Source organism: Leptopilina boulardi, unplaced genomic scaffold (genome assembly GCF_019393585.1).
Source record: "Leptopilina boulardi isolate dan_hultmark-lab unplaced genomic scaffold, ZJU_Lbou_2.1 LbouV2_208, whole genome shotgun sequence".
NCBI classification, from domain to species: Eukaryota; Metazoa; Arthropoda; class Insecta; order Hymenoptera; family Figitidae; genus Leptopilina; species Leptopilina boulardi.
The window spans coordinates 1,903,694-1,927,935 of NW_026137761.1; the positions used below are offsets into that span (position 1 = coordinate 1,903,694).

Here is a 24,242-nt window from a genome sequence, read left to right on the forward strand (position 1 = left end):
TCAATAGTAGCAAAGCAGAACCTCCAAAAAGCAATTTCGTTAATGTATCAACTTCTGGTGATTTAACAACTAGCGAAGAATTAACAAATTCACACTTTAAGGTTTGTATAATATTTTTTAGGAAAAAGTATTGTATTTTACTTTTTTATTCTAGCAATTTATTTTCTATAATTTTTATCACTAAAATATCTGATGAATTTTATTTAATAAGACTTATTTAAAATATTGGATAAAAACTAGAATTTTTTATTTCTGTCTCCAGGGACCTGACAATTAGTATCAATTTTCACTTTTGTTCCTCTTTTCTTTTATTCTGCGCGCGTTTCTCTTTAATTAACTCTCGGGATTTTTATTGCTTTTAAAATAGACCGTTAAAATAAAATTAATTGCTTTTTTTACTAATTCCAAAGATCATCGATCATATTAAATAATTAAGATTCTATTAGTTGTAATGTTGAATTGCTTTATGATTATAAAATTATTTTTTTAATTTTCTTAAAAATTATTCTAACTTTCTATTTCAAAATACTTTTAGCTTACTGTCGGAGTAAGATAAAATATCTTCTATATATTTATTTATATTGTGTTTACTTAATAATTTTACAACAATTGGTCTTAAAAGATGAGAGGAAATTATGGCTGATTATGCAAAAGGAAGCAAACTTTAATTGTGAGTAATATCATCTGCATTTCAATGAATTTTTACATTATAGGCAAAACTCTAAAAAATCCAACGAATTTTAAAGGACAGTTGAAGTGAGTTGTATATTTTTTAGAAAAGTATTTTCTTGACATATGTACCATTATCATTATCTTTCTTATAAAAATATATTGAAAACAGAAAAGTTTTTGTCTCATAATTTATTCCTAATTAAATTAATAATATAAGCATTAAAATTTGATAATTTAAAAAATAATAATCAGTCAATTTTTTCCCCGAGAAAATTAAAACGAAAAAAAATACCAAAACTTGTTGGAGTATAAAAACATTAAAGCTAAGAAAGATGAATACTAAAATATATTATATCCTAAACTGTTTTATTACTTAGCATTATATTAACAAATGTTTTTTTTTTTTTTTTTTTTTTTTTGAGTTTGCGACGATAAAATAAAAATGTAAATATTCGGTTGATAATTATTATACCAATTGGTAAAAAGTTTCTCATCGAAGCAATTTTACAAATATAATACAAATTTTTAGTGTCTGACTGCAACTCTAAAATTTGCAATACAGTATACACCAAACATGATGTAGTTAAATAAAAATTAACAATGTACAATATTATCTTATTCCTCTCGAAATGGAAAGTCTGAAGAAAATCCTGAAAGTTTATACAATGACTGTAATATACAACTAGAGACAGTATAAATTAATGCAGAATTATGCTTGAGTTTCACTTGATGAGTATAAGTCTTAAAAAGTGGATAATCTTCTATAAGAAGATTGTAAAAAAGACACTTTACTTTACCTTGATTCACAATTCAATCTTGCTCCGTTGATTGAAGTAAAGAAAGTAAAAAAGTTTAATATTTGTGCTTATGTCTGTGTTTCCTTGGCGACGGTGACGGTGGACTACTCATTCTGTGTTTTGACGAAGTTCTTGGAGGTGGAGGAGGTGACAGAGACGGCGACCGTGCCCGTCTTTTTCTATCACTTCGTTCACTGACCGGCGATCTGCGTGACGACCGCGACGAAAATGAAGGAGAAGGTGTTCTTCGAATTCTAGGAGGTGAAGGTGTAATTGGATTTCGCTTTTTATGTGGTGATCGTGATCTACGTTTGCTGCGCGGTGATCGACTGCGTGACCTGAAAAGTAAACCGATTACATAGGGGAACAAAAAATTGGCGCCTGGAAAATAAAAACTGTTTTCCGTAGATTTAACGTACCTGTATCGACTACTCGATTTAGGAGGAGGACTTGGTGAATTTCTTCTTCTATCTCTATAATGTACTGGCGAGTCCGGAGTAACGCTTCGTTTCTTCTCCCTTCGTCTCTCATCTTCGCGATCTTCGCTTTTTCTATCTTTCATTTCTCTTTCACTCTATAAAACGAAAAATTAATACCATTCATTTTTCAAAAATCAAGGAATTATTATAAATCTGACAGTGAATAATTTACCTTCCTAATTAACTTCTTTCGGTAATGTTCAACCTGAGCTTGAATGCTCATGCCACCTTTAATGGATCTTCTTCCGCTCTCTAGTTCATCTTGGTACTGCATGGCTTTGACTTCAATTTCTCGGAGTCTGTTTCTTCTTTCTTCATTAAAATCTCGGCTACTAGAATTTAATTGAACAGAAATATCGTTGTTATCTCTGCTACTGTAATTCAATTGAAATGCAAATTTAAAAAAAAAACTTTTTTTTAAAATTCGACACACAAATAAATTACCAAAATATAAAACGTAAGTTTTACCTTGAATCCATACTCGCATCTTGTGAATTTGAATCATCATTTTGTCCCAATTCCTCCCATTTACTTGTCGTCATTGCTTGCGCCTCGATCTAAAAACATTATTGACTTAAAAAAACTGCGTATAAAAAAATTAATTTTGTAATTACAAACATAAAATTCTTTATAGAATAAAAAAGTAGGAAAAATATATTTTTACATCTTATTATTTACCTGATCTGGATCCACAGTTTCCCACCTTGAAGGAACAAATCCTGCGGGCATCGCAGATTTTTTATCATCATCTTTAGATTTTGCATTTTCATTATCTTCGTCTTCCATCGGGATACCGTCAATGTCTTCATCCACTATTATTAAAATAATTATCTCAACAAAATTCTTTAATATATGTATAAATAATATAAATAATATTCATTAATGAACATAGATAATAGGTTGAAAAATTGATTTTCTTAATCTTAAAGAACAAATTTTAATTTTTCAAAATAATTTTTGTTTTTAAATTCAATACTTTTTGCGCACAAATATCCGTATGAACCTTTTTTCGATGGATAAAAATAAAATAAATTATTTAGGAAATGAAAAGTTTTCAATTTTAATTATTTAGTAACTATTTCAAATTTAAAGTTCTATCGATAGATATTTAATTGTAAAATGAATTGTTTAAACTTACTCGGTACTCCGTCTATGTCATCATAATGAGAACCTGGTTGGGGCGTGAGGCCAAGTTTTATGGCACCTTTTAAAAGAGCTGCACCATCAAGTGGAACACCGTCTAAATCTTCTGTTGCTTCTGCATCTGTATCCGAAAGAGGAGCCCCATCTATGTCTTCATCGTGTTCTTTTTCAGGTTCTTCTGGCTATAATCATTATGAAATTAAAATGTAAAGTTCCAGTTAATTGAAATAAAGTCACCTACCATAACAAGACCAAGAAACGAATTTTGCAGTTTGACCAGAAAGTCTCTAGGATAAACTGCCCAATCTTCCCACGCTCTAAACATTCGCATTACACGAACTTTAAATCCTTCAGCTTTTAGTCTACTGTCAAATTGTTTATAAGCCTGATGAACTTCATTAAATATTTCTTGCAAGCGTGACTCAAACCTACAAATTTAAAAACAACTTTTTTCTTAAAAATCTAGATACATCTTTTAGAATTATTATTATTGAAAAATTAAAAAAATATTTACGCTTTTCTATAAATAGTAGCATTCGTAATTTTAACACCACAATTATGTAAAATATCGGAAATAAGATAGAGTCTCGCTATCTTTTTGTTCACAGGTGTTTGTAAAATTGAAAGTGATTCTGTGATACAATCGCAAATTTCTTCAGCTGCTTCTGCATGTTCTATACAAAATACCATTGCCTCTGCAACTCTTATTCGTTCAGGAGAAATATTACGCAACAAATCTTCCAAACGATCTCTTTGACTAAAAACAATTATTTGTCTGTTCAAATACAGTCATGAATACATGAAACGATAGTATATCGGTAACAAAGAATCCTAATTTTAATGTTAAAAAAATATATTATTAAATATTTCTAAAGAAATTTTTAACCCGAAAAAAAGAATAGACGATAGTACCTGTTTGATAAACTACCCCTTCGAGGCTCTTGTCTTTCTTCTATTTCAATTAATTCCTCTGGCATTCCCTGAGTCCATGGATTGATTGGAGGAGGTCTCCAAACGCTTCCTCCTTTGAACATTCTAAAATCTTCAGTTCGCCATTCTTTTTGGCAATCTCCTTGAAGTATGGAATATAATTTCCAACGATAATAAGTATGTGCCGGTGAATAGTTTTCAAATAAAAATCTGAAAGACAAAAAGAAGAATTTATTTGAAAAATTATGTTCTGTTCTTTTATAGAAAATTTACGAATAATTACTCACCGAAACATGGGATTAGAAATTTCTCGATTCATGATCATTGCTTCAAACATGGGTCCTTCACGAATGACAAATTCCACCATTCTATGTATCAACATGACTAAGTTCCTATAACGCGCAGTCTTATTAAATAACTAAACTTCCATTGACAGACGAAGAAATTGATTTTTTTAAAGAAAAAGAAATCGTGGAAAGGGAAGAGAAGGCGGATGCGATCATACTTACAGGATTCTGTATATAAGTCTATATATAAGATTAAAATCTAAAAATACCTTTCCGTCGGAATAACCACTTTGACAACTGCATTCTGCAAAATCTGTCAAGGCCCAGATCACAGTGCAACAAGTCGATAGAGAGGTACAGCCAAAACATCAGAATGCACCCCCAAGAATGGACGGCAACAAGTCAAGATAACACAATTTTTAAAGGAGGATTAGAGAAGTCTTTAGAAAATTTAGGTTCCATTTTTCTACGGTAGGCTTACTCGTTTTTGTTTTTCAAGAACGCCTCCGCTTTTACAATTACAAATTATTATCTATTTTATCATTTTAACTTACCGAATTAACACCAAATTATTCTTTCTCTATTATTATTATTATTATTTTAATACTAACTTTATAAAAAAATTAAAATATCCAAGAAAATCAAAAATTAAATGTAATTAACATTCTCACTATTTTCTGCTCTTATAAAATTTTTTTCTTTTTATCAGTAAACGTTTTATGTCTTTCTAAATGGAATAAGAATTAACAATTTATGAATAGTTATTTGCATTTTTTCAACAAACAAAAAAAAAAAAAATCTTGAAATAAAAAAATGAACATGACGTTTGATACCCAGGCATCAGCGAATAAAAATGTGCGTATGTTCTAACAGAAGACAATGACTTTACCTTTTCAAAGTTTTCCTTCTCCTGCGGCTCCAAGGTCTGGTGGTTGCGAATACGTGGTATCTGAGATTATGTTTTAAAATTATAGTTACACGATTATGCTATTGCTTTCATTAATTAAATTATTAACAAAAGAAACACTTAATTCTATACCGCCCAAAGTCAATGTATAAAAAAAATGCCGAAAAAGAAAGAGATCAAAAGATCCAATACATTTTGTTTCTATTCGGTGCGAAATAATAAGAAAATGAAATGTTGATTTTTCAAGAAAATTTTAACATCTGTCATACGCTAATAATAATATTAACTAGTTGGGGATTAAATTGAAACGTCAGTAAAACGAAGGTGTTTAAAACATGAAAGAGAATTGCTTTTATTAACACCCCTTTTGATTGGTCTGATAAGTGTACCTTGTGTTTGTCGCGACGATGAGGTTGAGCATTAAATGGAAGTCCAGATGGTGGTGGTGGCTGAGTAATTTCCATTAAAGCAGGCGGAATGTAAATGGGATACGGTGGTATCGGCACACTTTTACCCCAGCCCAACTTCATTTCATATTGCATTATATCTCGACCTATCTCATCATACGCCAGTCAAACATTTTAACCATTTGCATATGAAAAAACACATTTTTTTAAAAAACCGATTAGTACTGCTCATTTTTGTTTTCAAACCAATATATATATTTTAATCAACAAAATGTACATATAAGAGTAAATTCATTATATTTACATTCTAAATAACGTGACTTAAAAAGAAAAATTTTATATATATTTCATCTTATATACAGACATTATAGAGGGCATTCTACGTAAAGCAGACAGCCCCGAACTTGTTCTTTTTTCTGGATCATTTTTAAATGTTAATTTCTTTAAAAATCCATTAAATAAATAAAAATATGAGCGTTTTTTTAGTATAATATTAATGATCTATCACGTCATATTATTTAGTTTTAATTATAATCTTGGACTCTATTTTGCGATAAGTTTTACAAGTAAGAAATACAATTGTCAGGGATTTCAAATTATAATGTGTAATCATAGTGTGATTTGAGCATGTTTGATATTTGAAAAGGGAGAATAGTGTGAAGTACGAAAAAGTGTGAGCAGTTAGATTTTGGTAATTGGGCTCGTATTTTGCTATTTACTTTCGTTAAAGAATTGTAAAAGCGATTTAAACCACGTGTTGGACTTTAATCCATTTATATTACCTACCTTCATATATTAATTCTTGAATTATTTTTTTTATAAATATTGTTAATTCATTTTGTAATTTGAAGAGTGAATTAAATAATAATCTTGTAATAAATGAAAGATTTAATAGATGAATTTTACATATTTTGTAACAATTGTTGTTTTAGAGTCACATTATTTTTATTTTAATAATTATTTTGTTTATTTAAAAAAATACTTTCTATTTCAAAATTAATTTGAGTAAGAAAAACTGCACTGTGGTGTTAGACATTTGAAAGTTTTCTAAATACTGAGGAGATTTTTACATTTGAGTTAACGTGTGTTTTTTCTTTAAAAAAATGATTTTAAAGAATTTTATACAAAATATTTTATTACATATCACAATGTATGTAATCAACACATATATCAGGAAAAATCCTAACGTGATAAAAACTTCTCTATTATCAGAAACTAAAACTTGAATCGTGATTTTTCAAAATGAGCCCTTAGTCGACCTATTTACTCACAACCCCCAAAAACAACCCTTAAATTCAAATTTTTTTTTATACAACTTAATATCTGCAGAAAAAAATTTAAAATATTATATTCATCATACTCGTACACTAAGTAACCATAAAAAATCGAAAACATCTCACTGTTCGAAAACAAGTTTTTACCCACCCCAAAAAACAACCCTCAAAATTCAAAATTCTCCCGTTAAATTTATTGGCAACTAAAAAAAATTGAACCCTTATTCTCAAATACTGAGCAACCATAAAATAATCGGAAACAATTCCCTTCTCAAAAATAACTTTTAACCCCCCCCCCCCCAAAAAAACATCCCTTAAATTCAAAATTCATCCATTAAATTTATTGTCAACTAAATAATATTAAATCATTGTCAAACACTGATACTAAACCTCATTTTAAAAACTTGTTGAAAATAACATAATTTTTATATCTTGCTACTTATGCCCATTTTTATACCATGCAAAAAAAAAAAAATTATATAGAAAAATTATGAAATTAAGGGTTGTTTTTGGCGGTGAGTAAAAAGTTGTTTTCTAGCATTGAGATGTTTTCGACTGTTCTTATGGTTACTTAGTGTACGAGAATGATTAATAAAACATTTAAAAATTTTTTCTGGAGATATTAAGTTGTATAAAAAAAAATTTGAATTTAAGGGTTGTTTTTGGGGGTTGTGAGTAAGGCACATTTTTTTAGCATCAGGTTAACGTACAATCTATTTTCCATTTTGATAAGCATTTTTTCATCCACTAGAAGTCATATACTTACTGTTTTGAAGCTGTTGCACCCCTGGACAAAAACTAATCCGCTGCTTTAACTGTTGAACGATATGAGTCGACTAAGGGCTCATTTTGAAAAATCACGATTCAAGTTTTAGTTTCTGATAATAGAGAAGTTTTTATTATGTTAGGATTTTTCCCCACGATTTTTCAAAAAGTGACAAAAACTTTGTTTTTATTGATTTCTACCCCATTTTTCTCAAAAATTTGACGTGACGTGTTGTTTTTCGTACTATTTTGTTGTACGTTTGTTAAAGTTGTTTTTTTTTAATTTTACTTATGATGAATTGTTTAGGAAATCAATTATTTAATAAATTTTTTTTAATTTTTTGTTTCTTAAATCAAGGACCCTAAAGTTCAACAATTTATTTTTAAGATTACAACAATTTTTATTTTAAAAAAATTGTTTTAAAAGGTACTTTTAATGAAATTAAATAATTTTTAAATAATTAAAGATGCCATTCTATAATTTGGTGTATATAATCTACACTACATACTGTAATGTATTTTTTAAAACATTTTAAAAATGTCCAAGTCTATGAAAAATTGATTTAAAATATTCATTTCAATTTTATAAATTGATTTTTGATTTTTTTACATTGATCTAATCACATATTTTTGTTGGTTCAATAGATTTTTAAAGAAATAGCAACGTTTAGAAATAATCCAGCAAAACATAACAAGATCGTGGCTGACCGTTTACATAGAATGGCCCAATAGTATAAATTTTTGAGACAAACTTACCGTTTAAATTCTTTAACGCTCGCTCGCCATCTTTACGACTCATGAATGCAACGAAACCACAATTTCTTTGTCTAGCTTTTTCTTCATCACTACGAGGCCACATTATTTTTATACTAGCCAGTGGGCCAAACTTTCCAAAAATCTCCATCAGTTGCTGTTCTGTGATCTATTGATTAAAAAGCACAATTTTTCACTTAAGGTTTTATTTAACTTTTAAGTCAGTGTATTTATATTTTATTCAAAAGTACTTCAAAAGTAACTTGAATTACAAAAGTAATTCAAGTTACAGATTTCAATTCATATAATATGAATTATAATTAGTTTTCATTTTTTTTATTATTGAATAATTTATGACTTTATGACGCAAAAAAAATAAATAATTACAATTAAAAAATTAATTAGAAGCATTTTTCGTAAACAGAAAAAAAAAATAAAAAATGTGTTATAAATTATATATTTTTTTTGAAAATGACTTCAAAATAAAATAGTTTTAATACAAAGTGTTCATGAAAAGAATTTAGAAAATAATATAATCTGAGAGCCAAATTCACAGACAGTTTATAAATATTTGTCATTTATGAAAAATGTAAAAAAAAATGTAAGGTATTAAAAGAAATATAAAAACTACAAATTACCTTAGGATTCAAATTGCCCAAGTACAAATTTGTCGTATTGGGATCTCCATTATCAAAAGAACCATCTGTAAATTGGGAAATTTTTTAATTATTTGGGAGTTGTTGTTCTGAAGAATATTTTTAGAGATTCAAATAACAAGAAGAACAACATGTTACCCTCATTCATTAAGGCTAAGAGACAAGAATCGTCAATGAAGTTACGCAGAGTAGCCTTTCGTCGATCTTGCCAATCACCTATCGAATAGCCAAGGAAGTTGCAAAGGAAAGGATTTTAAAATAATGGTGTGCTCGGGAATAGTGGATTAATTGAGATTTTTTTTCGAACTAAAAAGCAACTAAAGTAGGATAAATAATTAAATAGTTGAAAGTTGGTTTCTTTGAATGTTTCTCCTTATTATAAATCTCAAATAATCCTCAGAACAATATTTAAAAATCAGTTTACCTTTCCTTCTGTGGGGAAAATTAGTTTTCAGTAATTTTAATTTCTATTACCTTCAACGCATTTTAAAGCAGCCATCATTGGATCTTCGCAAGCAGTTGTTAATACTGTTTTAACAACTCCTTTGTATTTGTGTCTTTCTTCTCTTTCCTCTTGTATCATTTTAAGTTCCTCTTTAAATAATTCTAAATTACTCTTTTTCTTTTCGCCTTCTTTCTTTTTTTTGCCAAGTCTATCAACTTTTCGTTCATTTGAACCAAGAAGCCTCGCATATTCTTGCGCTTGTTCAGCAGATGATCTATTGTCGACCATTTCTGATATTTTTGATTGAGGTTTGTAAAGTTTGCCCTTTTCCCTCGTATCTTCCTCTGTACGAAAAGTTTGAATTATTTTTTCCCCCATTATTTGCAAATAAGGTATTATTATAAATAAATAATATTTATAAATACTTACGTCTTTTTCCAGCATCGTAAGTACCGGCTTTTACCCAAACTTTATTAGTTGGCTTGTTTGGAGTGTCTTGAAATGTGGCAACAAATTCTTCAAAAGCCTATTAAGAAAACAAATGTAAATATATAACAATACATACAAAAAACTATCTTAATGTAGTATTTTACAAGTGACTTCTTTCAAAAATAGTTTTTTATATATAATTTTAAATGTATAAATACCTGAGAATATTGCTGAAAAAAATCTACATATTTTACAAAATAAGTGAGGTCTTTAAATCAGTAATCAATCAACTTTAAATCATAAGATTTGTAAAGAAAACTTTACAAAACCTATTTTGAATAGCATTAGCTATATTTTTGACACCTAAACTGGAAAATCACATAATTAAAATTTTTTATAGATGAGATTTCGAAAATTTAATTGAAAAAGCTTTTTGGAAGTAGTTAATATTTATATCATATCTTGAATAAAGAAGGACGTAAATTATTAAAAAAAATTTAACTAATTTAAATAAGTGACTTACTTTTTGCTATGAATTTAATAAAAAAATTTTATCTCTAATTCATTAGTAAAATTGAATGAATTCATAGTAAAAAGTTAGTCTCTAGTTTAAATTGGTTAAAATTTTTACTAATTCATATTTAGAGAGTAATGAAATGCGAATATTTAATTAACTTTTCAATGTTCTGTTGATGTAGTATCTTAGAAAATCTTTAAGAATCTTTGTAGAAATTTTTAAAATATGTTCTATTCATTTTTTATGTAAAGTTTGAACTTTTACGAAGAGAGCAAGGTATATGTATTCGTCACAAATAAAACTTATGAATAAATACTAACATTTGAAAGAAGAAAACAAGAATTTTAAATTTCATACTTCCAAATCCTATCTATAAAAATTTTTTTTATTATGACTTTCGATTTTTAGACAAAAACATAGTGTACAAAATGTTTTTAATGATACTAAATTAACTTAGCTAGTTATTTATTTATTTATTTTTCACTATATGGACTTTAATATTTTATTTTACTTACAGAAAAAGTTAGTTTTTGTTCAGTAGGAATTTTTTTAAGATGGTCGCCTTTCGGAAATTATCATAAAAATTTATAAATACTTACGATTTAACAATAAAGATTTTTATTTTTTATGAAATAAAGAAGAATGTATATAAAAAAAAAATTTATTTATTGAAAAAATTTAAAGCAGTTTTAAGCTATTTTTTTAAAAATAAAACCCAGCAAAAAACTAATATCACGGCTAATCTATTTATACAATTATAATACAAAAAAAAAAAATATTCACTTTGGTATTTTTTTATAAAAAAGCTTTTTATGTGAACAAAAATTTATTTGTACCACTCAATATTTTTATCATTTTTACACTTATTTTAATGAAATTTAAAAAAAATTTGAATTGTTTCTAAGAAAAATTTTGCAACACGAATATCTCTATGTATACGTATTATAATAGTTGTTATAGATTGTAAAGTAATAAAATTTCCTGTACAGAAACCATTAAAATATAGATAATAAGACAATAAATTTTTGTTCAAGTATAGATTCAAAAAAAAAAAAAAAATCAATAATATAGGATCAAAAACATTTTTACAAAATTCATTGTGCTATAACGATAAAACTCATATTTCAAAAGATTTCGAATAAAAATAATGGGAATTCATTAAAAGAAAAAAAAACTTTAAAATTATTATTGGCAAACTAGTAAATATTTTTAAAAATTTAATATTTTACCTGCGCAGCAGCTTGTTCTTGTTCTTTTTTTCGTTGTTCTTCTAATTCCTTTTTACTGAGAGGTCGTTTTCCCATAGTGCCGATAGAAAACGCCTTGAGCTTTTGCTCAGTAATTTGCTGTAAATCATTGTAAAAATACAACTAATTATTAAACTATACAAAAAAAAATTAATTTAATCAAATAGTATATATTCTATAAAGAAATAAAGAATAAAAATTAACTATACCTTCATAATGGCCTTATCCGCCATAGTGATTTCAAAACCTAACCTACAAATATAGCATTTGTATTAAAAGTCACCGCTGTTAATAAAAATATGAGTTAAACACTTCAAGAAATAACTTCTTTAAAAGTAACTTTTTATATTTCACTTTATTAATGAAAACAATGTTAAAAGCAATTTAATTTATGCGAAAATATTATGCTTCTTGTAATTAATCCACCTTCACAATCACATTCACAAGAGTTAACTTAACTCAAGATGTTCAGACTGAAGTTAGCTACAAACTAGTAAAACGAATTTAACCAATCATGTTGTATTTTTACTTTAAAGTGAATTTTCATTGGATAGAAATTATATTATTATTAAAAGTGTGTGCAATGGAAAATTGTCCAGTGAAAGTGAGTAATTATTGTCAGTGTAAATTTCTTTGATAAATTAATGACAATTTATAATTATAATTTAATGTTTGTTGCAATTAATGCAGTGTATTGAATATTATTTATAAATCAGATATATATCAAATGAATAATTTATTTTTAAAAAAATCAATTACTTTTTTGAGGTTACGAGCTAATCTTTGTTGGTTTATTATTGCAAGAATAATATAGATTTCTTTTAAAAAATTAATAGTTTTAATATATTTGAATTTGTTTGCATTCATTCTAAAATTTGGGAGAAACATCTGGAGTGATTGAGTGAAGTGTGCAAAATTGTTGACAGTAGAGAAGACGAATATTGAATTAGATAAATATATATAACATTTAATAACCCTGCTTCATGTTTCATTGCAGATAAATATTTGTAAAATGATAAATTATCGGATGTAATTACAGTGTGTAAAAGATCGAAATGTGGTATTATAATATTTGACGCTGAATATCAACTGCAAATAAGTTTAAAATTTAGTTGGCAAGCAGAAATATGGCAGACACTGCAGACGAAAGTTCAGATCCTCAAAGTATCAAATTACCACCTGCTGTTGAAGTTTTTGCAAATTTAAAAAATGCCCAAAAATTTGCCATTGACATTGGTAAGCTTCTTTTTATTATGTATTGTCGCCTTTAGATAAATTTTTAGATTTGAATTTAATAATAATTCTTAATTAAGTTTCATAATGTTTAGTTCTAAATTATTAAAAAAAACATGTAGACTTATTAATTTTTAATTTAATTAAAAAATATTTGTGACTTCGATTGGTCCTAAATAAAAATTTACGCGAAAACAAATAATAGAAAGTATATTATACTTATTTAAAATAACAGTTTTTGGAAGGCCTGCTTTAAATTTTAATTAATGTTTATTTTTAAAGTATCGACAAAGTATGAAAATTTAAATTGATTAAAATGTTAAATGAATAATTAATTAAGTTTATAATTAAAATAGGTACTTTATTTTGACGTTTGATATTGGCTTAAAATAAATGACAAAAGTTAAGAAAATATTTATATTTATTTTTATGAATTAGTAAATTTTTATTTATTGACTTGTTACAGATGATTTAGTAATTAAATAAACGCTTTTTTTACCTATATTATGAAGCAAATTTTTATATTTTATAATTTTGTGGTATAGAAATTGTTCGTGCAGTGTTTCCACAGCATGACTGTTTAAAGAAACATATTTTTGAAATCTTAATTTACATTAGATAATTATTTCGTGTCAATATACGTTTCTTTGTTTTCAGGAATATCATTAACAAAAATAGCTTATTATTCAACAGTAAATTATCGCAAACCTCTTTACGATTGTACAGAACAGGGTAATTTAGGAGAACGAGCTTATAAAGTATTTGAAGGTTGTAGATTACATTTTGTTAAATTTGAAACAAGACATATTGAAAATTGTTTAGACTTTGTTAAGTCGAATTTGGTGAATATTGAAAGATTTCATGGCAAGAGTATTAAAGTAACAGGTGGAGGTGCTTTTAAATACACACCCTTGCTTCAAGAAAAATTAGGTTTACTGTGAGTTTTCTAAATATATATTTTAAATACCTATCTTCTTATTCATAATATCCATCATATTATATTCATCCCTTAAGGCTAAAATGTTTTTAAAAAGCTTTAATTAATATTTTAGAGTTGACAAAGAAGATGAGATTTGTTGTCTTATTAAAGGATGTAATTTTTTACTAAAAAACATACCATGCGAATCTTTTCAATTCGAGAGACATGCCAATCCCGAATATCATTTTCAAAAGACGACACCAAATATTTTTCCCTATTTGTTAGTCAATATTGGAAGTGGAGTTAGTGTTTTGAAAGTAGGTCAATTTTGTTTATCTAAAAGGTCATAATACACTTTTTTTACCCGAAAAGCTGAAATTTAATGTAATTATATGTATTTTCACAAATAAGTAGATTATAGAAAAAATATAATATAACAATTAAAAAAAAAATTTTTTTAAATATAATTTTTAAATATGTTAAAGTTGAACATTTTCTTAGTTTATTAAGAGGAGGCACTACCTTTATCAGTGTGTCCAGAGGTCAGGGAAAAGTCAGGGAATGTCAGGGAATTTAATTAAAAGTCAGGGAACTTTTTAAAAATTTGCCAAAAATGAACATTTTTATGAATTTTTAAAATTTTTCAGTTCAAGAAAAAGTTTATAATGCTACTAAATAAAATGTTTTTTATTATCTTAAAAATACTTTAATATTTGATACTTTTCATTTTTTTAATATTAAATATTTATTTTAAAAAAGTTGGAAAAAGGTTAGAAAAAAGTCAGGGAAAAGTCGGGGAATTTTTTTTGTACTTCTTGTTGGACACCCTGTTTATTTTGAGTCGTTTAAATTTTAATGATCGCAGGAATTTCGGAATTTCGGCATCATTTCGGTCCTAAAAACATACAATATGATTTAAAACATCATTGCACTCTTTAGAATTTCTCGTATGGATTTTTAAAAATTTTAATTTTTTCAAAAAATAAAAATTCTAAAATGGTCAAGAATTAAAATTTTGTTTTCTTGACCATTCTGTATGTTTTTAGGACCCAAATGATGCAAAAAAAAATATATTTAACATCCTGCCATTATTAAAATTCAAAGGACTCAAAATAAAAATTAATCATATTATGACGTAAATTTCTTTTAATTAAATTAATAATTAAAAGTAGGAGGTTCAGGGCGTTATTTTTGAACCTCGAATTTTGTACTTTTTAAAAAAAAGTTATTCAAATAGTGTTTATTATAAAATATTGAGACTACTTTTTAAAAATAGTACAGTTGAAGTTTAACATATGAATGTTTTAGCATAAAGAAAATTTTAATTTTGGTATGTCTAAAGTATGACAAATATGACAACAGCGCTAAGAAATAAGTCAATGAACTGACCCATTAATTTATAAATAAAATACAATCATTTACAGTAATCTTTATCTTTATAGTAAAAAGCAGCTGCTGTGTATTTATTCTTAGATTGTATTAAAACTTAAAAATACCTGTAAAAAATTAATTTTTTTGCATATTTTTGTAGAAAAAATTTTTTTAGATAATAAAAACCAATTCAAAAATAATTTTCAATTTATTGATTTGTTTATTTCATTAAGGTGGAATCTGAAAATGAATTTGAAAGAGTCGGTGGAACCGCAACGGGCGGAGGAACTTTTTGGGGACTGGGATCTTTACTTACTAAAGCTAAGGTAAGATGAAAATTTTTATATTTAATATTTTTTAATTACTTAGACATGTGACATGTATCATATTGTTGCTATTGTTGTGTAAATACCTTTGTCTTGTTTTTGTAATTTTATATTCTATAGGTACTTTAATTTTGAATTTTGTATGTTACTTTATATTACATTTTTTATTCACTATTAGTTTAATTTTTTTAAGTTTGCGGAAAAGAAAATTGTAAAACTTTGTAAAAGTACACAATGGAGAAAATAAATCTTAATCTAATATAATCTATTTATTAATTATGGAAAAGAAAATAAATTTTTTTGTCACATTTATTTTAAGGGATTTGACGAGTTATTACAATTGGCGGAACGAGGAGATCATCGAAACGTGGATATGCTAGTCAAAGATATTTATGGCGGAGACTATTTTTCGCAATCGTTGCCAGGAGATTTAATAGCATCTTCCTTTGGTAAAGCAATGGGTTGCAATAGGAATTTGAGTAAGTTTTCAAAATGTGAAAGTTAAAATTAAAAAATAGATTACTAACCTAAATTTTTTTATAACTAAAAGCAGTAAACGTGAAACGCGCTCTGAAGAAAGATAGGTACCAAAGCAACGCACAGTGGGACGAAAAACACGACCGTGGACAAATTAACATAGAGCCTACAAATTTCAACCGATTTTAACGTTCTTGGTCTTGATTTAAAAATGATAAAATTCTACATAACGCCTCTGATTATGTTTTTTGAAGAAAAAAAAATTTCAATTGTTTATTTAATGTAAAACTTGAAAAAAAATGTTTTCGTCCTTAAAAATAGCATAACTTTTTAGAAAAGGCGATTATTACGTCAACAAAGTCGAAAAATTTTAACGTGTTAATCTAGAAACATATTCTGATAGTTAATAAATTTTTTAAAAACCGCTCATAATTGTTATAAACAATTTAGTGGATTAATTGCAAATAGCTTATTTCTTTAACTTTTAGTAATTGAAAACCACCTAATTTTTTTATTTGAGATCCAAAAGCAATTACCAGTGCAGTAGTTATTATAAACAAAATTTTAATGGTTTCAGTTCCTAATTACGAAAGTGATGACATATTGAGCGAAATGTGCAATATTATTAGTCAAGGTAAACGACTAATACTTACTTTAATTAATTGTTACACATAGCATTATTTAATCAACCCTTAATTAACAAATACATAGTACCGCTGCTTTTACATGTTTCAGATTTGGGTTTGCTTTAAGTTTTTTTTAAAGATAATGTATTTTTATAATATTTAACAAAATCAATAATTAATTAAATAATTTTTAGATTTTTAATAACAATTTCATATGAACAAAATATTTTTTTTCAAAAAACATAATCAGAGGCGATATTCAGAATTTTATCATCTTTAAAACAAGACCAAGAACATCAAAAACGGTTGAAATTTGTAGGCTCTATGTCAATTTGTCCATGGCCGTGTTTTTCGCCCCACCGTACAACGTAAAACTGATTTTACAGGAGTAGTATTTTGGAGGGAAATTAGAGAAGTCGTCATTATATACAAATTATTCCATAAAAAAATGTTCCTAATTTTAGATATAATTAAAAAGGAACCTTTTACCAATATAAAACTTTTATAATTAAAAGATTGATTTTTTCCTGCTTAGGTATATCTTTTTCAGAGCGCTTCACATATTTATTAGTTCTAAAGTATTATATTGAAATGATCACAGGTTTAAAAAATTTTAATATTTTTTAAGAATAATTATATTACTATTTTATACATTATACTCCAAAAAAATTGTCATATTAAATATTAAAAATATTTAAATTAAATTTTTTTTTATTTTAAAAAAGTATAATTACACAAAAAATTGTTGCTTTTCATGGTCTATAAATACTGAAATAATTAAATTTTTTCTGCTATAGAAACATTTCTGCTTCAAAGGGTTAAATAAAATGTTAATGTCTTATAAGATCTCAATATTTGTTAAATAATCTACAGTTGTTATTACTAAAACTGGTTGTATTATGTAAAACTGTAATATTTAAGCAATTGATTGAAAAAGCTATTTTAAAAAAATTGAAAATTTCATTAATTTCCTAATATAAGAATGTATATAATGTCTTTTGTTAATTTCTATAATTCAATTAATTTATTTCTTTTCTAATTTAAGAAACAAAAAAATTCATTTTCAATTATGTAAGACTGTGTTTGAGATTTTTAAATTAATTAAAAAAAATCTAAATAGATAGCTTCAAAAATTAAAGAAAACGAAACAAAAGCAAGGAAAGAGTAATTTTTTAGATAAATTTTACATAACCGTCGCAAAGTATAATATTTAAATGATATATACAACTTAATTTTTCAAACAAACAAAATATGAATGCAGATAAATCTGTTAACGGAAAAGGAATCTTATCTTAAGATTATATAATACTACATTTATTATTTGTCAATAAGCGGGATTCATGAAGTTTTTAATTCATATTAATTCGCATGAATTCTTTTTCGCTTGCTCGGAATGTTATTTAATTAATGAAATAACTGAATTAAATTATTTAAATTGAACATTTGTTTCAGGGCCAAAAAATTTCTCTGAGGCTGATATAGCAAGAAGTTTATTATTCACTATCAGTAATGACATTGGACAAATAGCTAGTCTCTATGCACAAATTCACAATGTGAATAGAGTTTACTTTGGCGGTTATTTTCTTCGAAATCATCCATTATCAATGCATGCCATCTCTTATGCCCTTAAGTACTGGTCTAATGTTAGTCTTTCGCTTTGTGTTTGAAATTATAATAGAAGACAATCATGTTTATAATTTCTTTTATAATAATTTCTAGAACAAATTAAAGCCACTTTTTCTACGGCATGAAGGTTATTTGGGAGCTATTGGAGCTTTTCTTTATGGTACAGAACAATCTGATAATTGCAGTTGGTTAGAAAATTATGCCGGATCTTCTGGATTTAAAGATTCGGTTCTAACTAAACTAGGAATTAAGGTAGATCAATTGGAAATTGATCAAGCTGAAAATGTTGTTACTTTTTGTCCTTTATTAAAAGATCCATCAACTTATAATCCAGATACTACTGATCTTGCTGAAGATAAGGAAGCCAGGTATTCACTATCTTATCGCTTATGATTTAATGCACGCAAATTGAAATAAAAAAACAAATTAAAAAATTTTATTGTTTTTTTTTTAATTTTAAAAAAAATTTTGAATAACTGTTTTAATAAGATTTTGGAAAATTAAAAATAAATTTGAGTTTCATAATGGTGTTAAAAGAAAAACGTTTAAATGGACTTCACCGATAAATAAATCTGTAAAAATAATATCATCCAATTTTTTTTTTTTTTATTAATCCGTTTAAATATAAATAAAGAAAATAAAAATACAATCATAAAATAGTGTAAAAAATTACCTCTCCCCTCTCCTTTACTTCGAGAATTTTCCATATAATTTCAAAACGTTTGGCTGATAAATTAGATTTCACCTATAAGACAATTGATAACTTTTTCTTACGATCAACATTTCATGTGAAATCCACAATTTGCTTTTTTTATTTTTAGAGATTATTGGTTACAATGTTTCGAAGAATCGGTTGACAAATTTATTGCAAAGGCCATTCTCAGTCAACCTCATAGTCCAACAGCAAAAGAAAGAGCCAGTAAACTAAAGGAAAAATATGTAAATAGATTACACTATTTACATCTTCAACCATTGTAAGTTAAAAAGACGAAACATGTTTAAAAAAATGTCTTTGTATTATAAATCATTTTTATTTCAGTGCATATGGAACTCTCACAGTTAGAACTTTACTCGACACTATTGAACATTGTATGAAAGAGTTTGATTTTCCTGACCCCTACTTACACGTAAATAAAAATTTATCATTTTTAGAAATATTACACTTTCTTGAATTTTTCTTTGGATTACATTAAAAGATTTAAAAAAAAATGTTTATAACTGATTCATATCAAAATCATAAATTTTTTATTCAAATTCAATTGAAACTTTATAGTTTTTTTAAAATAAAAATTAAGAGCTTTTAATAATAATTAATTTAGTTAATGCAATGAATAATTTGTAAACTAAATGTCTGATATCGACTTTGCAGCAAAAGAAGAAAGAAAACGACGAAGCTCTGTGCTTTCTTAAAAGTAGAATAACAGCTTTAGATAAATTAGAGGACGAGGAAAAAATTAAAGCTTTAATATTAGGTGTCCTAGGTGGAAATATGTTTGATTGGGGAGCAAAAGAAGTAGCAATTCTAATGGAGTCAACTGATTTTAGTTTTGAAGAAGCTCAAGCAAAAATACCAGGCAAGAACAAAATATTTAATTATAGCTTTAAAAAAAAGTTAATTTAGTATTATTTTTTTTCGCGAATATAAACAAGAGTTTATTATAATTCCATAGATAGACCCTGGTTAGAAGATTGTTTGGATGAATGGATTATAAGATTAAAAGAAGGACCCCCTCACAGGTGTGCAGCAATTTTTGTGGATAATAGTGGCATTGATGTTATTCTAGGGATTTTGCCTTTCGTGAGGGATTTACTTCAACGAGGAACAAATGTTCGTATTTTATAATTAACTAACTTTTTTATATATAATAACCAATTAAAAAGATTATTAATTTAAAAAAATATAATTTTGTGTGGTTTCACAGGTAATATTGTGTGCCAATTCGTTGCCTGCTTTAAATGATGTGACTTATCCAGAATTAGTGGTGACTTTAAGAGATGCAGCAAAAATTTGTAATGTTATTAAATGCGCTCTTAAGGAAAATCGATTGATTGCAATGGAGACTGCTCAGGCTGGTCCTTGTCTCGATTTGAGGTAATTTTTTCAAACTTACAAAATTATTTTTCAAAACTTGAATTGCAATGTAATCTTTTGAATATGTATTAGCATAAACTATACGGTGGTTTCGCAGTAAAGAATAATATCTAAATATTTAATTAAATAAAAGTTAGGCAATATTCAGGTGTTTAAAAAGTTTTAAGAGCTTATTTAAATAATGTACCCGAATAAAATTTATCTGATAGGTGTCCAGGTTGATAAAAAAAAAAGTTCCCCATTCAAGTAATTAAATCAAAATTGATCAACTCTGATCTTGGTTTGTTTTTTAATATTACTTTTAAATACTACTATTTTATTTCAAATCTATTATTATTAATAAATCTAATGTTGTTTCCCGTTATGGTATTCATTTTTAAGATTACATTAATTTTCCCTTTAAAAACTGAAATATAAATTTTAAATCAATTTTTCATAGACTTGGACAATTTTTAAAATATGTATTTTAAAACATCTAAAAAGATAGCTTTAATTGTGTAGATTATTGTCGAATTGGGGTTGGAAGTTGACGTTACTTACCAAAACTCGGCTTGCACTATTTTTTATAAATTAAATAACCAATAAACTATTAATTAATGATGCCATTCTCCAATTTGGTAAACATAATCTATACGATTAAAGTTATCTTTTCAGATATTTTAAAATATTTTAATAAGTGGTCGAAATTATGAAAAATTGATTCAAAATTTATATTTTAATTTTTAAAGAGAAAATTAATATAATCTTAAAAATGAAAACCATTAGATTTATTAAAAAATTCACACATATTATCCTTCGTTTAATAGATTTGAAATAAAATAGTTGTATCTAAAAGTAATATTGAAAAATAAACCAAGATTAGAGTTGTAAAATATTATCAAAATCAAAATTCTTTGACAATGGGTCACTATGGCCATAGACATTAATTTTTTTATATATTAAAATATGAAGTTTGAAATCCACACTGTTTATTTATCATCGTCTATAGAGGACTATCGTCGATGGACGAAAAGCTTAACTTTTTAAAATTAAAAAATGGTGTATTACCTACTAAAAAAACAAAAATAAACATCTTTACCGTAAAAACTAATTATTATTTTCTATATCGAATTTTCTTTCTCCATGAGGATTTTATTTAATTAATTTTCGTTTTGAAGTTTAATTATCATATCAACTTCTTTAAATACCTTTTTTGGGTTAAATACCCCACAATGTACTTTTGACAAAAAATATACATTATTATCAAATAATTTATGGATTTTTCAGTCGATTGAATTTGGATTTGTGTCTTGCAATGGTGAAGCACAATGTGGACCTTGTAGTTATCGAAGGAATGGGTAGAACTCTTCATACGAATTTGTACGCCAAAATGAAGTGTGAGTGTTTAAAATTAGCAGTGGTAAAAAATCGATGGCTTGCATTAAGATTAGGAGGAGATATGTATGCAGTTATTTGTAAATACGAAAAGCCTTTTTCAAAACCGTCATTCGACGAAAAAGTAATGAATAAACAGAATGAGGAAAATTTTTGTCAAATGATTTGTGAAGAAAATGATAATAAGAAAGCAGGTCAAGGATCGTCTTTTATTATTCAACAAAGTGATACTAAGGAGAAAGAGAATTTAGAAAATGTATAATAACTTTTATGATGAAGAGAGTAACATATTGCGCGATTTATTATTATCATTTTTTGTTTTTTTTTTTTACATAATCACAGAAGTATTTATTCTATGTACTTAAATAGAGCATTATTTAATCATAAATTTTCTTCATAAAATAACTGTTTTTTTTTGTTGCGCCGTGTGTTAGAAATCATTTTTAAGTAACTGTAAGTTTTCGTTTCTTAATATATTACTCTCTTATTATAAAAGATGTAATATAATTGAAAAGTTATACGTAAATTTTTTTAAGGTATTTGTGATTTTTAAAATCAAACAAAAATACACATATGTATATGCAGATATACAACAAATGTTTTCGCAAGAAGCAGAGTCGAGAAAAATCTAAGACTTTAAAACTAATCCATTTTCCAAGTCTGATTTTCTAGTGCTCAAACAATTATTGCAAATGCGATGTCAACGAATATATTTGGGGCAAAATTCTTCAAATGATCTAACTTCAAAGAAAAATAATTGTTTGTAAGTTAGATCATTGGAAAAAATTTTCTTCATTTTTAATGGTTCACAAATAAAATCAAAAGTTATGAAAACTTATTTTAGTATTTGAAATTATTTCCATTTGAACAATACGTTAAATATTTTAGTATAAATACATAAAAAGATACTATTACAGTAAGGGAAGTTGGAGAAAAACGATGGGACATGTTATTCTGCTTGTCCTAATATTACTACTTTGTAAGAAGTTACTAATTATTTTATCTTCACATTTTTTTATACTGTATATTGAAAAAAATTCTGTTTTTATAAAAGTACATATATAAATAAAAATCTCTTTATTTAAAGGTAATAGACAATAAATTCGTTTATAAATAAACTTATTGAGTTTAAAAAAATTATTTTTGACGGCAGCAAAAAAAGTGATAAAAATCTGAGGGAAATAAAAAATAAATATTGTAATATTTAAAATGAGATAAATGTACAGTAACTATAACTGTGATATTACTATGACTATGTACTAGAAAACTTGTAATTTGGAAAATAGAAAAGTTAACTTTAAAAGAACACCGAGTATGATTAAAAAAAAAGTTTAATAATTAATGTTGCAAAAAACCAACAAAAATGTAAAAGGACCAACTTTAAAATTGTTTTATTTGCATATTAATTTCTGCAAAAAAAAAAAAAAAAAAGAAAAGAACCCAAGACAAATTCTGATACAGTATATGTATATATAAATAATAAATTTTGTTCTACTTAATAGACTGATACATATATCTAACGAATTTTAAAAGAATTTTTAAAGGTGGCCATCTTCAAAAATTGTAAAATCTTATTCGCTCCATTTTTGCTGTACGAATTTTAACATTTGTGCTATTTCTTCTAATCATGTATCATAATTGTACATTATGAGTGTATTATTTAGAACTGTAGAAATAAAAGTTTAATGTATATTTTATAATACAAGTATCAATATTTTCAATTTATCTTCTCTCAATTTTTTAATTGTAGTTTCTTACATTTTATCTATTCCTTCACCGCTTTGCCAAAATATTTTTTTAATATAGATATAAAATTGAATTTTATATACATATAAAACGAAAGAATTATATTTAAAATTATTGAGATTTGAATAGTTTCGACCCCGCAGAATCCAAAAATGACACTTAAAAAATTTCAAAGATGGGAAAAGGCTTAGTGAGGACAACATTAATAAAATTGATTTTTAAAATTAATATTTAATCTTTCGATAAGAGTAAATGTATAAATTGTTTGTTGCAATTGTTATGACAGTTGAATTTCTCAGCTTGATTTTTTTCAGTGTAAAAGTAAAAAGAAAATTTAACAGATCAATAACATTAAAAATTCTTTTGAAAAAGGAAATTTAAATTCCACTTCCAATGCCAATTCTCGTTCATACAACTTGTCTGTTGTGTAAGAAAGTAGAAATTTATTCATAAATATATAAGGTGGAAAGAACGGAAATCAAGGACACATTGTCTCTACCATCTTCTTATATCCGAAGAAACGTGAAAAGACCAATACGGTTGTCTCCCAACCAATCATTAAAGTCTCCAGTTTCCACGCGGCCCAAAACATTAGCCCACGCTTCTTTATGTTTCAAGCGTAAACGCCCTCATATTCCTGTTCTGTATATATTTGTATCTGGAATTCTGGCTGCGCCACGCATTCTTGCGTAATTGTCACATATCGATAGATTTTCACTCAGATGATGTGAAACTTTCGCCTTC

At 26.2% G+C, this 24,242-nt stretch overlaps 2 protein-coding genes across 5 annotated transcripts; one reads left to right on the top strand and one right to left on the bottom strand.

Moving 5' to 3' along the window:
• Positions 1–1,019: 1,019 nt before the first annotated feature.
• LOC127278621 (U2 snRNP-associated SURP motif-containing protein) lies at positions 1,020–12,167 on the bottom strand. Of its 4 annotated transcripts, XR_007842515.1 has the most exons (20): positions 11,918–12,167; positions 11,691–11,807; positions 9,945–10,041; positions 9,545–9,859; positions 9,053–9,117; positions 8,418–8,583; positions 5,605–5,768; positions 5,198–5,257; positions 4,578–4,621; positions 4,309–4,413; positions 4,004–4,231; positions 3,606–3,848; positions 3,333–3,519; positions 3,087–3,273; positions 2,627–2,760; positions 2,417–2,505; positions 2,121–2,322; positions 1,889–2,043; positions 1,470–1,807; positions 1,020–1,322 (listed from the first exon to the last, which is right to left on the bottom strand). XR_007842515.1 is itself a non-coding variant. In XM_051300424.1 (19 exons), the coding sequence occupies exons 1-19, from the start codon at positions 11,939–11,941 to the stop codon at positions 1,525–1,527; spliced, it is 2,820 nt and encodes a 939-aa protein (XP_051156381.1). In that variant the 5' UTR covers positions 11,942–12,167; the 3' UTR covers positions 1,020–1,524. The 4 variants fall into 4 exon arrangements, 3 of the variants coding, with proteins under 3 accessions (XP_051156381.1, XP_051156380.1, XP_051156379.1); XM_051300424.1 differs by having other exon boundaries at positions 1,020–1,807; positions 2,121–2,277; XM_051300423.1 differs by having other exon boundaries at positions 1,020–1,807; positions 2,121–2,280.
• A 114-nt stretch (positions 12,168–12,281) lies between these two features.
• LOC127278557 (4'-phosphopantetheine phosphatase) lies at positions 12,282–23,187 on the top strand. The gene is made up of 14 exons (XM_051300322.1): positions 12,282–12,312; positions 12,706–12,944; positions 13,599–13,878; positions 13,994–14,177; positions 15,465–15,557; positions 15,877–16,036; positions 18,113–18,303; positions 18,380–18,654; positions 19,108–19,260; positions 19,326–19,413; positions 19,656–19,860; positions 19,957–20,114; positions 20,209–20,378; positions 21,645–23,187. Exons 2-14 carry the CDS (start codon positions 12,836–12,838, stop codon positions 22,012–22,014), a joined length of 2,436 nt encoding a protein of 811 aa, XP_051156279.1. The 5' UTR covers positions 12,282–12,312; positions 12,706–12,835; the 3' UTR covers positions 22,015–23,187.
• The last annotated feature ends 1,055 nt before the right edge of the window (positions 23,188–24,242 follow it).

What these genes read in the sequence shown, in the direction of transcription:
- LOC127278557 (XM_051300322.1), top strand. Translation starts at nt 12,836, where the DNA reads ATGGCAGACACTGCAGACGAAAGTTCAGATCCTCAAAGTATCAAATTA. An exon ending in CCCTTAAGTACTGGTCTAAT is followed by an intron (nt 18,304 to 18,379) that starts GTTAGTCTTTCG and finishes AATAATTTCTAG; the next exon opens with AACAAATTAAAGCCACTTTT. An exon ending in AGCTCAAGCAAAAATACCAG is followed by an intron (nt 19,861 to 19,956) that starts GCAAGAACAAAA and finishes ATAATTCCATAG; the next exon opens with ATAGACCCTGGTTAGAAGAT.
- LOC127278621 (XM_051300422.1), bottom strand. Translation starts at nt 11,941, where the DNA reads ATGGCGGATAAGGCCATTATGAAG. An exon ending in CGGATAAGGCCATTATGAAG is followed by an intron (nt 11,808 to 11,917) that starts GTATAGTTAATT and finishes AATGATTTACAG; the next exon opens with CAAATTACTGAGCAAAAGCT. An exon ending in TGACATAGACGGAGTACCGA is followed by an intron (nt 2,761 to 3,086) that starts GTAAGTTTAAAC and finishes TTTTAATAATAG; the next exon opens with TGGATGAAGACATTGACGGT.